Source organism: Rhinoraja longicauda, chromosome 11 (assembly GCF_053455715.1).
Source record: "Rhinoraja longicauda isolate Sanriku21f chromosome 11, sRhiLon1.1, whole genome shotgun sequence".
NCBI classification, from domain to species: Eukaryota; Metazoa; Chordata; class Chondrichthyes; order Rajiformes; family Arhynchobatidae; genus Rhinoraja; species Rhinoraja longicauda.
In genome coordinates this window covers 44434676-44449778 of record NC_135963.1, presented here as the reverse complement: position 1 = coordinate 44449778, position 15103 = coordinate 44434676, and the positions used below count along the sequence as shown (strand labels likewise).

At 42.0% G+C, this 15103-nt stretch overlaps 1 protein-coding gene across 1 annotated transcript in view; it reads left to right on the top strand.

Moving 5' to 3' along the window:
* pgm1 (phosphoglucomutase 1) overlaps nucleotides 1–14559 on the top strand; it is a 132425-nt gene extending 117866 nt beyond the window's left edge. Inside the window, exon 11 of the mRNA XM_078407523.1 lies at nucleotides 14310–14559. Within this exon, the coding sequence (XP_078263649.1) occupies nucleotides 14310–14366 (57 nt within the window). The 3' untranslated portion in view covers nucleotides 14367–14559. The remainder of the gene's footprint in view (nucleotides 1–14309) is intronic.
* The last annotated feature ends 544 nt before the right edge of the window (nucleotides 14560–15103 follow it).

Here is a 15103-nt window from a genome sequence, read left to right as displayed (position 1 = left end):
CCACGCAGTTGGAGACCCAACCCAAAGCCTCAACCAGTATCTGCAACTTTGGAAATTGTGGCTGTCCTAGTGCATATACCGTTTATGATCGGACCTGCAAAAAACTTGCAATTTCTCATTTAAGATTATGAATTGAGTGAGCATAATATGCAGGAGGTTGTGAAATGACGGGGGTTTTGGTCCACTATTTTCATGTAGTAGTGTTTTCTAGTTTCTTGAATGGTCTGGTTTCCTGGACTCCTTCACCGGCAGAAAGTGAGTATTTGTATGTACTTCATCAAGACCCACAAATATTCTGATGAATTTGCTACACACTCCATCCAAAAAGGACACATGTGAAGCTGTGTGGTATCCACATTAGTCTAGATGTGCTCCAACTGGAACTGGTATCGCTGCAGAAACCTCTCCTCTTTATATTTTAACCATCTCGATTGAAAGACTTACATATCTTCATCCATCATGGTTGCTTTATTTCTACTTGACCGCTACAATTTACTTGTATCTTTGAACGCCAACAATTCCGAGCATTTTGTTATTTAGAAGCAATTCGGATATCTTTATATTTTTGGTTCAAAATTGATAATTTGGCATTTATTTGTTTTGAAAATCAGTTGCCACAATGTTGTCCTTTCATTATAACATAACTTGCCTGTCACCAATCTTCCTGTCATTTGCTGTTTTACACATATGGTTCTTAATTGCATTACCTAAGTGTTCAATAATAGCAGCAACCTATTTACTACCTAGTGGCCAAACATGATCAGTTAAGTTTATCACATGTGGACAACTCCTTTCAAATTAAGTTTGGCTTTTTCTAAAATCTGATCAGAGTCTTTTTCCCAGAGTCGGTGTGTCTAGCTTGGTAGTGTAGGCTTAAGGTGAAAGAGAAAGGATTTAAAAGGGACCTGAGAGGCAAGTTTTTCAAACAGACGGTCAGCATAAATGAGTTGGGCCAAAAGGCCCATTTTCATGCTGTATAAATCCATGATTCTGTTATTCTAAGTACTCAATCATACTGTTCTTAATTGAAGATGCAAATAACTTCATAGTAGATATTGGGCCAACAAGTTCACCTCTTTTTCTGTTTTGCCTTTCACATTTGTCATTTGCAATGTTAAAAGGGACAATTTCTGAAGCAAGGAAGTATTGAATGGTAAGTTCAGAAGCATTTGCAACCACACCAGCTAATTTCTTTAATGTCCTGATTGAAACCCATTACATTCTATAGGTTTTTCAGTCTTTGGTGTTAGTATATTTCCAATATTGTTTTCTTGCTTATGTTAACATTGGTAAATAAAGTATATATTAGTTTAGTTTAGTGTCGGTTAGAGATACAATATGGAAAACAGGCCCTTGGTTCACTGAGTCCATACTGACCATCGATCACCAGTACACCAGTTCTACATTATTCCACTTTCGAATCCTATACACTAAGGGCAATTTACAGAAGCCAAGTAATCAACAAACCTGCACGTCTTTGGGATGTGGGAGGAAACCGGAGCACTCAGAGGAAACCCATGCGGTCACAGGGAGAATGTACAAACTGCACACTGACAGCACCCGTAGTCAGGATCAAACCCAGGTCTCTGGCACTGTGGGGCAGCAACTTAACCACTGGGCTACCCTAGTTATTTTGGGCATATATAAAATAGTTTATTTTGAAGAGCTGTTCTACCATAGCCAACAAAAAGTAATTATATAACATGTCTGGTAGTAACTTCTTTGCATTCAGCATATAGTCCATATCTGTTTTGGAAAAAAACCCAACATTACTCTCAATTCTTCCTTGCGTAAAAGATTAAAACATTTTGTGATAATTTGATAGTTTATATTAATAAGGTGTTTTGAAGACATTAAATCTGTGGTATTGTTGAAATCATTAAAGACTGAAATGAATATATCAGTGGAATGAGGAATTGACCTTGTAATTGAGAATGGTCGTTAGCTTCATGGTAGTGACATGGTAATGACAGCTCTTACTGCTGCTCATTGTTCAAGAGTGATCCAGCTCCCTGCCCAGCCGTAGCAGACAGTCAGAGGAAGTCATTGGTGTTTCTTGACCCGTAAACATGCCTCCAGGAGTAATTACTCTGAATGTTTGTGTCTGCAGTGAAGGCTTCTGACATTACAACTGTGATTTTGGCCCAGAAGTGCTTCATTGGCTTAAAAAGTGTCTTGGATCGTTTGAAATGCAAGTCTTTTTTTAAATGTTTTGTTGGTCCCCTACTTGCTTAGGAAGTGCAAACTCCAATCCTGAACAAACGTGAATGTATCTTAAAGATCCAAGAACTTTAACTCAGATCAGAAGCAACATGTATCTGTGGAGAATCCATGCACTGTTTGAAGCAACAGCATTTAGAGGCAAAAGTAAGAAAGACCTTCTGCTTATCCACCAACTCTCACATCCTCAGGACATATTCAAATGGGTCACAGCAGTGAATTACTGCTGAGGTTAATTACACTTATATGGCTAAACATGGCAGCAAATGCTGACACAAGATGATACCGTAAATAGCAATGAAATAACTAATCATATATAATCTGCTTTTCACAGATTTGGTTAATAGAGAAATGTTCATAAGGGCATTATCAAAATTCCCTGGAGATGTTAATTCATTCTTTGTGTAGGAAGAAACTACAGATGCTGGTTTATACTGAAGACAGACACAAAATGCTGGAGTAACTCAACGGGTCAGGCAGCATCTCTGGAGAAAAGGAATAGGCGACGTTTCAGGTCGGAAGCTTTCTTCAGACTGAGTCAAAGAGCATGTGAATTGTCTTGAGTCGAAGGGCGTATGAGATATTCATTCTTTGTTGTTTGTGACTAATGTACAAAGCAGTATTGTTTACACTTTGAATTCTGTTCTGAATTTTGGTTCCTCTGCCTTCAATATCAAGCAAGGTGATCGCAGAATGGAGGGAGATTGAATGAGGAGTGAGCAACGATTGGGCCAAATTTTAATCTCTTAATAAGCACAATGAAGCATTTAGCATTAATATAACTTCATAATCTTCCAAATGTACTAGAGGACAGAGGATCTAGGGAGACAGAGGAACTGAAAGAAATTTGCATTAGGCGAGAAACAGTATTGGGTAGACTGATGGGACTGAAGGCTGATAAATCTGCCTGATGGTCTGCATCTCAGGGTACTCAAGGAGGTGGCTCTAGAAATTGTGGACACATTGGTGATCATTTTCTAATGTTCAATAGATTCAGGATTAGTTCCTGTAGATTGGAGGGTAGCTAATGTTATCCCACTTTTCAAGAAAGGAGCGAGAGAGAAAATGGGGAATTATAGACCAGTTAGCCTGACATCATTGGTGGAGAAGATGCTGGAGTCAATTATTAAAGAGGTAATAACAGCACATTTGGATAGCAGTAAAAGGATTGGTCCAAGCCTGCATGGAATTTTTTGAGGATGTGATAAGTAAAATGGATGAAGGAGAGCCAGTGAATGTAGTGTATCCAGACTTTCAGAAAGCCTTTGATAAGATCCCACACGGGAGGTTGGTGAGCAAAATTAGAGCACATGGTATTGGGGGTAGGGTATTGACATGGATAGAGAATTGGTTGGCAGATAGGAAGCAAAGAGTAGGAATAAACGGGTCCTTTTCAGAATGGCAGGCAGTGGCGAGTGGAATGCCGCAAGGCTCGGTGCTGGGGCCGCAACTATTTACAATATATATTAATGATTTGGATGATGGAATTAGAAGTAACACTAGCAAGTTTGCAGATGACACAAAGCTGGGTGTCAGTGTGAACTGTGAAGAGGATGTTAGGAGGTTGCAGGGTGACTTGGACAGGTTGAGTGAGTGGGCAGATGCATGGCAGATGCAGTATAATGTAGATAAATGTGAGGTTATCCACTTTGGCAGTAAAAACAAGGAGGCCGATTATTATCTCAATGGTGTCAGATTAGGTAAAGGGGAAGTAAAGGGAAGTAAGCATGCTGGTACAGCAGGGAGTGATGAAAGCTAATGGCATATTGGCTTTCATAACAAGAGGATTTGAGTATAAGAGCAAAGAGGTCCTTCTGAAGTTGTATAGGGCCTGGTGAGACCACATCTGGAGTATTGTGTACAGTTTTGGTCTCCTAATTTGAGGAAGGACTATTGCGGCAGAGCAGCGTAGGTTCATGAGGTTAATCCCTGGGATGGAGGGACTGTCATATGAGGAAAGATTGGAAAGATTGGGCTTGTATTCACTGGAGTTTAGAAGGCTGAGAGGGGATCTTATAGAGACATATAAAATTATAAAAGGACTGGACAAGCTAGATGCAGGAAAAAAATTCCCAATGTTGGGGGCGTCCAGAACCAGGGGCCACAGTCTAAGAATAAAGGGGAGGCCATTTAAAACTGAGGTGAGAAGAAACATTTTCTCCCAGAGAGTTGTGAATTTGTGGAATTCTCTGCCACAGACGGCAGTGGAGGCCAATTCACTGGATGAATTTTAAAAAGAGTTAGATAGAGCTCGAGGGGCTAGTGGAATCAAGGGATATAGGGAGAAGGCAGGCACAGGTTACTGATTGTGGATGATCAGCCATGATCACAATGAATGGAGACGCTGGCTTGAAGGGCCAAACGTCCTCCTCCTGCACCTATTTTCCATGTTTCTATGTTTCTATAATATTTGTGTCAATAAACCTCGTCCACCAAGGTTGAATATTAATAAATCTACTGAATGACACTGCAGGTGTTACTTTCCGGAGGTCCCATTTAAAAAAAAAGAAACTGATCTCAATATTTCAATCTGGTCAAGAACAAGGGTCCCCACTTTGTTCAGAGATAATGGTGAAAAAATATGGTTGATGTTCATGAAGTCAATCTATGGAATACTACAGTGTATTGTGATCTCAAAAATTCCAGATGCACCTGCTTTACAGCTGCCTTGCAAGAGAGTTTAATCTAAAGTGATTTGTATCAAGTTGTTTATGAACAACAGTGAACAAAGATAATCTGAGCCAATTTACCTCTGTGGTCAAAGGTTCAAATATCAGTGTATGCACATTAAACTGCTGGGGATATCCAAGTTAGAAAGAACTTCAAAACAGTTTTTCCTCTTAAAGAATAACGTTGTTGTGCAGTAAATTATCAAGAAATGTGCTTAAATAGGGCAATAGATTTGAGCTTAACACAATTTTTGTTGCATATCTGGAATGTCAAGGTACTTGGTGTGTAAGGAGCTGGGTGGGGTTGGTTTATCTATTAAAGAAATAGGGCCTGTTAATGGTCTTTTCCTGTTCCAATAATTCCTAAGTCTTTAAGTGCCAGTGCTCTTAAGTGTGTTTCTGTGGGTGATCTCATTGACCTTTGGCTAAATAGCTGCCAGTAAAATCATTTGGAATCTCAAAAAGTGCAAAACCAGTTTCAGGAAGCAGAGCAACATTTATGAAAGGCCCATAATGCAGGTAAGAGCCACAGACACTAACACTTTGAAATGCTTCACCACCTAAATGCTTTCTGACTGTTATCTGGAAGAACTACAAGTTTCAAGCTAGCAGCACACAAAGACTTTATGGCTAGAGTAGCTGTTTTACTCTTGATCTCAGAGATTTAATGAGGCAGGTCAGTTCTTTCAACCCCTTTCACATAGCCGATATTGTGCCCTTGGCTAGTGACATTATTTGCATTCTTTCTTCATCTGAAAGCTGAGAGGTGACCTGGTGGAAGTGTGTAATGTTATGAGAGGTAGATGGTGTAGACAACCTTTTACTCAAGGTGCAAATATGAAATACTAGAGGGCATTGATTTAAGATGAGGGGGAATATTCTAAGGAGATTTAGAAGGCATTATTTTGTTAACCTGTACCAGGAATGCACTGCCTGACCTGGGGAGGTGGTGGAAGCAAGTACGATAGTGATATTTAAGAGGCATTTAGATAGCATATGAACAGGTAGAAACAGGGGATGTTAATCATGTGTAAGATGATGGGATTCGTTTAAATTGGCATCATGGCTGGCCTAGATGTATGGACCGAAGGGCCTGTTCCTATGCTATACTGCACTGTTCTAAGCTGTCTACGATATCTGCCAACTGATTTGAAAAAGGATTCATCATTTGATGATTCTACATTTCCTAACAATTATCATCATAATGAAATAAGGGCATACATTGCAAACTCTCAGGTTTTCAGTCATCTCAATATTCAGCCCAGATTTCATGAGAAATTAAAAAGGTGATGTTATCCCCATCAGACCGAAGAAGAAGGGTCTCGTCCCGAAACGTCACCCATCCCTTCTCTCCAGAGATGGTGCCTGCCCCAATGAGTTACTCCAGCATTTTGTGTCTCTTTCAAAGGGATATAGGTGGAAGGTTCCTTATCTCCTTATATCACGCCTTTTGTCTTTTGATCTCCGGCTGTTCAACCATCTGCCATTCAAAATTCCTTTCACCTGTAGCCACTTATTGCTTGCCAGGCTCTGTCTTGCCCCACCTTTCTTCCAGCTTTCGTTGCCTGACCCGTTGAGTTACTCCAGCACTTTGTCTCTTTCTTCAGGTGAATAGTTTCTCATTGGCTCTGAAGATTAGCTTTACTCAATTTTTCTTACCATTTGGTCTGTATACAGACACACACCACCACACAGTCTAGGTTCTGGTGTTTCAAAAAATGCTGTAACTTGTTAGAAGCTGCAAGGTGAGTTTGTAATGAGTAGTGGAGACTAGAAAAGTGACAGATGAGTGTGTCAGTGCATAGCGTGAGCCAGTCTCTCCAATGACAACATTATTGATGTTGGCACATTGGGGAGTCAGTAAAGGAAGACAATCATTGGTCATTTGTGCTGTCGGCTATGACTGCTCTCCAAGGTAAACGGTTTTAAGCACTATTTAAAGAACAGAGGATTTATTCCTGGTGGGGAATATCTCTCAATCTCTCTTTATCTCTTTATCTCTTTATCTCTGGATGGATGTGTGCAGAGTGATTGCCACATTTCCTAACCTATAACAATGACCATGATTAAAAGTACCTAATTGGCTAAAAAGTGTGTTGGGTCGTCCTGACAATGACATGAAAGCCAGTATATAAATGCAAGTCTTTCACTATTTCTCTTAGCATTGTGATGCTAGAGAGTGTACATGTCAATATTAGATAAGGAGAGGCTGCCAACATTGTCACTGTTCAAACATCTTGCCGACATTGATTAACTAAGTCACGCATAAAGAACGCCCACAATGGTGAAGAACTGGAGGGAGTTAAATGGGCACGCAAATGGGTGACGCAGCGGTAGAGTTGCTGCCTTACAGTGCTTGCAGCGCCAGAGGCCCGTGTTCGATCCCAATTATGGGTGCTGTCTGTACGGAGTCTGAAGAAGGGTCTCGACCCGAAGTGCCCCCCATTCCTTCTCTCCAGAGATGCTGACTGGCCCGCTGAGTTACTCCAGCTTTTTGTGTCTTTCTTCGGAGTTTGTACGTTCTCCCCGTGGGTTTTCTCCTAGATTTTCGGTTTCCTCCCACACTCCAAAGACATACAGGTTTGTAAGTTAATTGGCTTGGTACATGTGTAAATTGTCCCTAGTGTGTGTGGGATAGAACTAGTGTGCGGGGATCGCTGGTCAGATCTGTTTCCACGCTGTATCTCTAAACAAAACGAAACTAAACTAAAATGCTATCATCATCATATCATATCATATATATACAGCCGGAAACAGGCCTTTTCGGCCCTCCAAGTCCGTGCCGCCCAGCGATCCCCGAACATTAACACTATCCTACACCCACTAGGGACAATTTTTACATTTACCCAGCCAATTAACCTACATACCTGTACATCTTTGGAGTGTGGGAGGAAACCGAAGATCTCGGAGAAAACCCACGCAGGTCACGGGGAGAACGTACAAACTCCTTACATTGCAGCACCCGTAGTCAGGATCGAACCTGAGTCTCCGGCGCTGCATTCGCTGTCAAGCAGCAACTCTACCGCTGCGCTACCGTGCAGTATAACTCATAACTCATAACTCATAACCGTATAACTCATAAAGTTATACGAGTAATTGGAAAAGGAAGCAGGCTACTGAATCATCTGGATTTTCTTTAGATAGTTATTATTTTGATATTAGGATCTGCTCTGTTTAATCAAGTTCGTGAGAATACTCCAGCTTGGTGTGTATGTAGGAAGGATGTATTGCTATCATAATCATAATAATCATAATCATACTTTACTAACCAAGTATGTTTTGCAACTTACGAGGAATTTGATTTGCCTTACAGTCATACCAATACAAAGCAACAAGACACACAAAAAACATTTTAACATAAACATCCACCACAGTGACTCCTCCACATTCCTCACTGTGATGGAAGGAGAAAAAAAAAGTTCAATCTCTTCCCTTCTTTGTCTTCCCGCGGTCGGGGCCTCGAGCCTTTTCTGTTGACGGGACGATCTTGGCTCCCGTAGCTGGTGGTCGGGCCCCCGCATCGGGGGGATCTCGGCTCCCCGCGCCGGGCGATCGGACCCCAGGTCAGGGCTAGTCGGACCTCCTGAAGCTTCCCGACATCAGTCTCCACCCGAGACTGCGAGCTCCTCAATGGTGAAATCCACAGGAGCATCAATCCCAGGCAAGGGATCGTAGGCTCCGATGGTAAGTCCACGGTGGGGCTCAAAGTCAGTCTCGAGCAAGGCCGCCAGCTCCACAATGTTAGGCCGCAGAGCAACCAGAGATATAATCCAGAAAACAGTCGCATCTCCGGCAAGGTAAGTAGATGAATAAATTGCAGGGTATGTGGAGAGAGTTGAGCAATGGGATTAACAGGCATTTTTCCACTAGGAGCCAGCATGGACTTGAAGGGATGAATGGCTTCCTTCTATGTTATAGAACGTCCGTACAGTAAACCCTTGTTTTAACGGACCTCTTTATAACAGACTAGACCAAGTGGACCCGTTGGGCCCAAACCTCCCCTGCATCTCCTGCCAAGATGTAGTTGTTGAACAAAAGCCTGACGTACCTACTCATATTGTCTAAATGTACGGGTGTCAGCAAATATGGGGAGAAGGCAGGAGAATGGGGTTAGGAGGGAGAGATAGACTCGGGTGGAGACTGATGTCGGGAAGCTCCAAAATCGCAGGAGGTCATTGCTTTTTCCTCTCATTGCACCTAAATTATTTCTTCAACCTGATGTATCTCTGGTCTCCTTCAATTATTTACCCTGTCTTCACTAATCAACATCTTGTACATCTCTATCAAATCATCTCCCAACTTTCTTTATTACAAGAAGAAAACATGTTTTAAAAATCTTGTTTTGCATAGTTTTCTGCTGTGCATAACTATAGATTGCAAATAATTTCTGACAAAATATATCAGGAATATTTTCTTGCTTTGTATTTGTACTCAGTGTAATTGTTTGCTGAAGTAGTATATGAACAATGGCACATTAATGTTATAGTTCCATCTCAATCTTCAATATTTTCTTCCTTCTTTACCCCAAAATAACATTATGTCACTATTTTATGAAATGTGCTGATTGATATTGTTATTGTTTGTTATTGTCACATCTACTAAAAGATAGGGAAAAATCGTATTTTGTGTGCTTTTATTTAAAGTTTTTATTTCTTTATTAATATTAATGTTAAATAAAAACACAATTTGCACTTGCTATTTCTGGACAGAATATCAGATATAGTTGGTGTAAATCTGAGGAATCGGATGCCAGCCTATCCATCTCCTCTGGTCAGGATGATCAGATCGATTAATTGACACTTCATTATCACATGTGACATGTCCCAGTGAAATTCTTTTTTTTGCATACCATACACGTATGCCACATACAGGGCGCCGACAAAGTTACAACGTGTTCAATGTACTCCCCAACTTTGCTCTTTCTCAAGCCCCCCCCCCCCCCCAATGCCAGGTCCCTCTTTGTGCTCTCAGTGGCTCCTCCATATCAGGTCCTTCTTTGTTCTCTGCGGCTCATCCTCGACTGACCTCCGGTACCCACCGCGGGCCCGTGGAACCGCCTCTGACACAGTGGTGAGTCCAGCGGCATAGAGGAGCTCGGATCCACTGGAATCTCACCTCCAGAGTCTCCCTGACTTTCATATTGCAATGCACAGGCATGGAAGTCTGAAATGCAGAGATCTTTATACAACAATTTGCTGGACATTCTCAAACATTCCGAAACATCATTTGTCCATTTCCCTCCACAATGCCACGTGACCCATTGAGATCCTTCATTATCAGGGTCCAATCCAACATCTTTTTGATATTGTTCTTCTCATTGGTGATTTATTTGTTAGAACCTGAGGAATATTAAACTAATTCCAGAATCCACAGTTCTTTGCTTAAATAGTATAGATGAGTGGAGAATGTAACTCTACACCAATTAGTTTCAGCAATGTAGGTAGCCACGACCTTAACAGTCTGCCATTTTTATGCCAGTCCAACAGTCATATTGACTGTCTGAAAGATATTACGAAAATCTGGAAACAGAATAGACTGCAGATGCTGGAAACAAAAAATAAAGTGGTGAAGGAACTCAGTGGGCCAGGCCACATCTGTGGAGGGAAATGGGACAGACAATATTTTGGGTGAGGACCCTTCCTCAGTCTGAAGAATGGCACCAACCTGAAACATAATTTGTCCATTTCCCTCCACAATGCCACGTGAGCCACTGAGATCCTTCAGCACTTTGCTTTTTTGCAGAGGAAAATCTGCTGTTGCCCGAAATCCAAGAGATAGCCTCATTTCCCGTTAATTGCTGTGACTGAAGGAGATGACCCAATCCATCAGTCTCATTCATACTGTGAAGAGATGAAGGACGGTGTTGTAAACCCATCACTGCACTCTCCTTTGTGAAAAGGAGGAGTTCAAGAATGGGCTTTTAATAAGAAGCGATTGTAGAAATTGTTAATGATTGAAGTCTTTCATCTGAAATATGTTGGCAAACCACACTCCCTGTGAGTATCCACAGATACACAAAGCCATACCTGCTAATTTGTGTTTTAAAGTAAGTTAAGTTAATTAGAGTCAAAAAGGAAATGAAACAATTTCAAGGTTCACCCTGCAGGGAAGAGCTGCTGGTTTTAGGTAGAGTGGTGCATGTAACCATGAGACCCAAGGGATTGATTAAAGAATCCTCTCCTGTCAAATACTGAGTACCTCCAGCTGTTGCGAATAGCAGCTTGCTTCACCCAAAACATAAATCATTTTCCACACAGAGAACATCATCAAAGCTGCATGATAAACATTATTACAAGAGGAAAGGGGCATTTTAATTTCTTCTGAACACTGTGTTTATTGTGAAATTGACTGGGAGCAATCTTGGCATGTAGATCATGCCATCAATGTCTGTTGGGACACATCTAATTATTTACTACTGAAGAACTAATGTTATTGCAGGGCAAGCAAGGCAATTTACTGACTTTTCAATTAATAGTTCCACATTGTGCTCATTTCCACATATTACATGAAACCCGAGAACATAAAGAAAAAGAAGAATAGTTCATCCAGGCCCACATTTCTACTAGCCATTTAATGACATTGTATCTAGTCATGTGATTTCTATGATCAAGTGATTTCTATTTCGTGTGATCTATCATATGATTTTTATTTCAATACCATTTTTCTGTACCATTCCCCAATCTCCTGATTACCTTAATGTCTAGTCTATTAATGTATCAATGAATAGAAAGGGAAGCGACTCGACAAGCTGGTCAGGAAGGCCAGCTCTGTCCTGGGTTGCCCCCCTCGACTCAGTGCAGATGGTGGGAGAGAGGACGATGATGGCAAAGCTAACATCGCTGCTGGACAACGACTCCCACCCCATGCAGGACACTGTCACTGCACTGAGTAGCTCCTTCAGTGACAGACTCCTTCACCCCAAGTGCGTGAAGGAGAGATATAGGAGGTCCTTCCTTCCCGCTGCTGTGAAACTGCACAACCAGCACTGCTCCCAGCAGACAAGTCAACAATAACAGCTAAGAACACACAGAAAACTGATGACAATTTATGTATCTTTTATTTATAATGAATGATCTCTTGCTATCTTGTTATCCACTTTGCTGATGTAGCGCTGTAAATTTCCCCGGTGTGGGGTGAATAAAGGAATATATTATTATTATTATACTTAGCAACTGAATATCCACATCCCTCTTGGGTAGAAAATTGTAAACCACTACCCTCTAGAAGTTTTGTTTTAATCTCGGACCTGAATGGCTGACCCAAATGTTGAGGCTGACCCAAATGTTGAGGCTGGGATCCATGGTTCTGGACACCCTGGGCCAGGAGGAACATTATCCCTGTAACTAGACTGGAAAGCCCCATAACAATTGAGACCGTTTTAATGTGATAGCTTTTCATTCTTCTAAATTCAGAAGAGTATAGGCCCAGTCTGTTTACATTCTCCTCAGAGCACAACCCCCCCCCCCCCCCCCCCCCTCATCCCAACAATCAATCTGGTGAACCTTTGGTACACTCCCTCTATCTCAATCTCTATCTCAATTATATCCTTCCTGAGGCAGGGAGACGAGAGCTGGACAGAATATTTCAGATGCAGTCTCACCAGGCATTGTTATATAATTTCAGTAAAGCACCCTTTAGTCCTGGACTATACATTCCCAATGTCATCAATTTTCAATCTCTCATTATTTAAAAAATACTCAACTTTTCTATTTTTTCTACTATGCAGGACAGTGACTTTAAAAACTTAGGAAATAGAACAAAGAAAGCACAGTAACAGGCCCATGGTCCCAGATTGTCTGTGTTGAACATGATACCAAGTTAACCTGATCTCCACTGCCTGTGCATTACCTATACCCCTCCATTCCCTACATATCCATGTACCTATCTAAAAGCCTCTTAAACTCCACAATCATATCTGCCCCCACCCCTGGCAGCGCCTTCCAGACACCCACCACCCTCTGTGTGAAAAAACCTGCCCCACACATCTCCTTTAAGCTATGCCCCCTTTCACCATAACGCTATGCCCTCCAGTCTTTCATGATTCCACCCTGCGAAAAAGGTTCACACTGTCTACCCTATCGGTACCTCTGATCATTTTACTGCTATCAAGGCAACAGTGTGGTGCAGCGGAAGAGTTGCTGCCTTACAGCACCAGGGACATGGGTTCGATCCTGACTACCGGCGCTGTCTGTATGGAGTTTGTACGTTCTCTCCATAACCTGCGTGGGGGGATCTCGGCTCCTCGCGCAGGAGGCATTCCACCTGGTGTACATGAGTGGGAGATTGGGTAGAGACCATACTGGGCAGGAATAAATGCCAAATGCCAGAGGAGGGAGAAGGAAGAGGAGACGACTTTTTTGTATATGCCATGCCTTTGCAGGGTTTTGGGAGAAATTCTGCCTGCTGAACATCAGGGAGGAACGATACGTGATCAGCTGCTCATTGATCATAATCCTAAAATTATAAGACGTAGAGCAGAATTCGGCCATTCAGCCCACCGAGTCTGCTCCACTGTTCAATCATGGCTGATCTGACTTTTCCCTTTCAACCCGATTCTCCTGCCTTCTCCCTGTAACCTTTGACACCCTTGCTAATCAAGAATCTATCAATCTCCGCTTTAAAAATACCCAATGACGAACCCATTGGAACCTCATCCTCACTGAAAGTTGCTGCTCCACGTGGAATGGCAGTCTGAGACAAAAGGGAGAACTATATTCCTGATGGCCGTCATGGTGGCCTTGCCAATGTTTTGTCTGGCATCAGGGTTCCTTTCTGTGGAGACACAGATTTTTCCTGCATTCTGTAGCTTCCCACTCACAGTTGCCTGAAGAACATTACTGAAGAAGTTCTAAAGAGGGCCGTGCAAGGAGGGGGGTGACGGTTCATGGGTCGACCAGCGTGGAGGCAGTGGCCTTTGTGGCCAGCTACAGCTGGGACTGCAGAATCGTGCCAAAATGGCAACAATTGCAGATAGACTCAGTGTGCTGTTCTGTACATTCTGTACTAACCGAGGTATGGTGATAGTCTTGCTGATCTGTATGCAATAAAAGTATTTCACTGAACCTTGGTACATGTGATAATAAAGAAACCATTGGACTATTGAAAGAGTATTTATTTATTCAGTATATGCATATTTTCCAATTCAAATAATAGTGACTCCCTTTGCCAAAGGGAGCTCCTGGGTTTTGCCAGCAGCACTCCTTGACTGGCTCTATGCTGGTGTTTAATCCATTTTCAGATGGCAATGGTTGAGGAATTTAAACACCCAAAAAGTCCTCATTGCTGAGCAGATTGTTGCGTGCTTTCCCCATCAGATGGGTTGTGTGTCTGGATGCAGTTGAGGGTCATGCTTGGGTGAACTAGATATGCTTCATTCTTCAGCTTCTTATTTTATATTATTATTTCATATTTCATATACAGCGCGGAAGGATGTTCAGTGCTGTCTTCTGCAGTGTGACCCCAATGGCTGCAGCTTGACTGTTTGGCAGTCCTGCCATGGTGAGTTTCAACCGTCCCGACGTGGGAGTTTCATCGCCCTGACGCGAGAGCCTCGGATCGCCAGCTGCGGCAGCTTTGATGGCCCCGACCACAGATGGTCCGACAGCCCTGACCCCGAAGAAGAAAAAAGGAGAGATTGGACTTTATTACCTTCCATCACTGTGATGAACGTGGGGAGCCGCTGTGGTGGATGTTTATGTTAAATGTTATTTTATGTGGTTGTGTGTTTTACTGCTTTTCACTTGGCGTGGCCGTATGGTAACTCGAATTTCACTGTACCTTAATTGGTACACGTGACAATAAACCCATCTTAAATCTTGAATCTTGCCTTCCACAGATGACCAACCTGAGCAGTTGTTGGCTGAGGTGGCCCAAATTCAGACTGCGCCCTTTAAACACGAGCAGCAACAGCCTGGGCCGTGTCATTGAGAAGTATTAACAAGGGAACAAATAAAGTGGTGGTGGTGGGATCCTGAAGGAGATTCAGCAGGTTTGATGATCACAAACACTGAGTAATATTCATAAGCAATTGAAAATTCATTGTACGATGAAAGGAAATGATAAATCATTAAACGTGTTAAAATAATTAACAATTAAGATGTTTTAATTGGGTTCTATGAAAATAAGTAGGTCATCTGGAGCTTACACCAAGGTCATTCCTCTCTGATGAAATGACTTTCACAATAACCTTTTTTCACATGAACAACATTATTCAC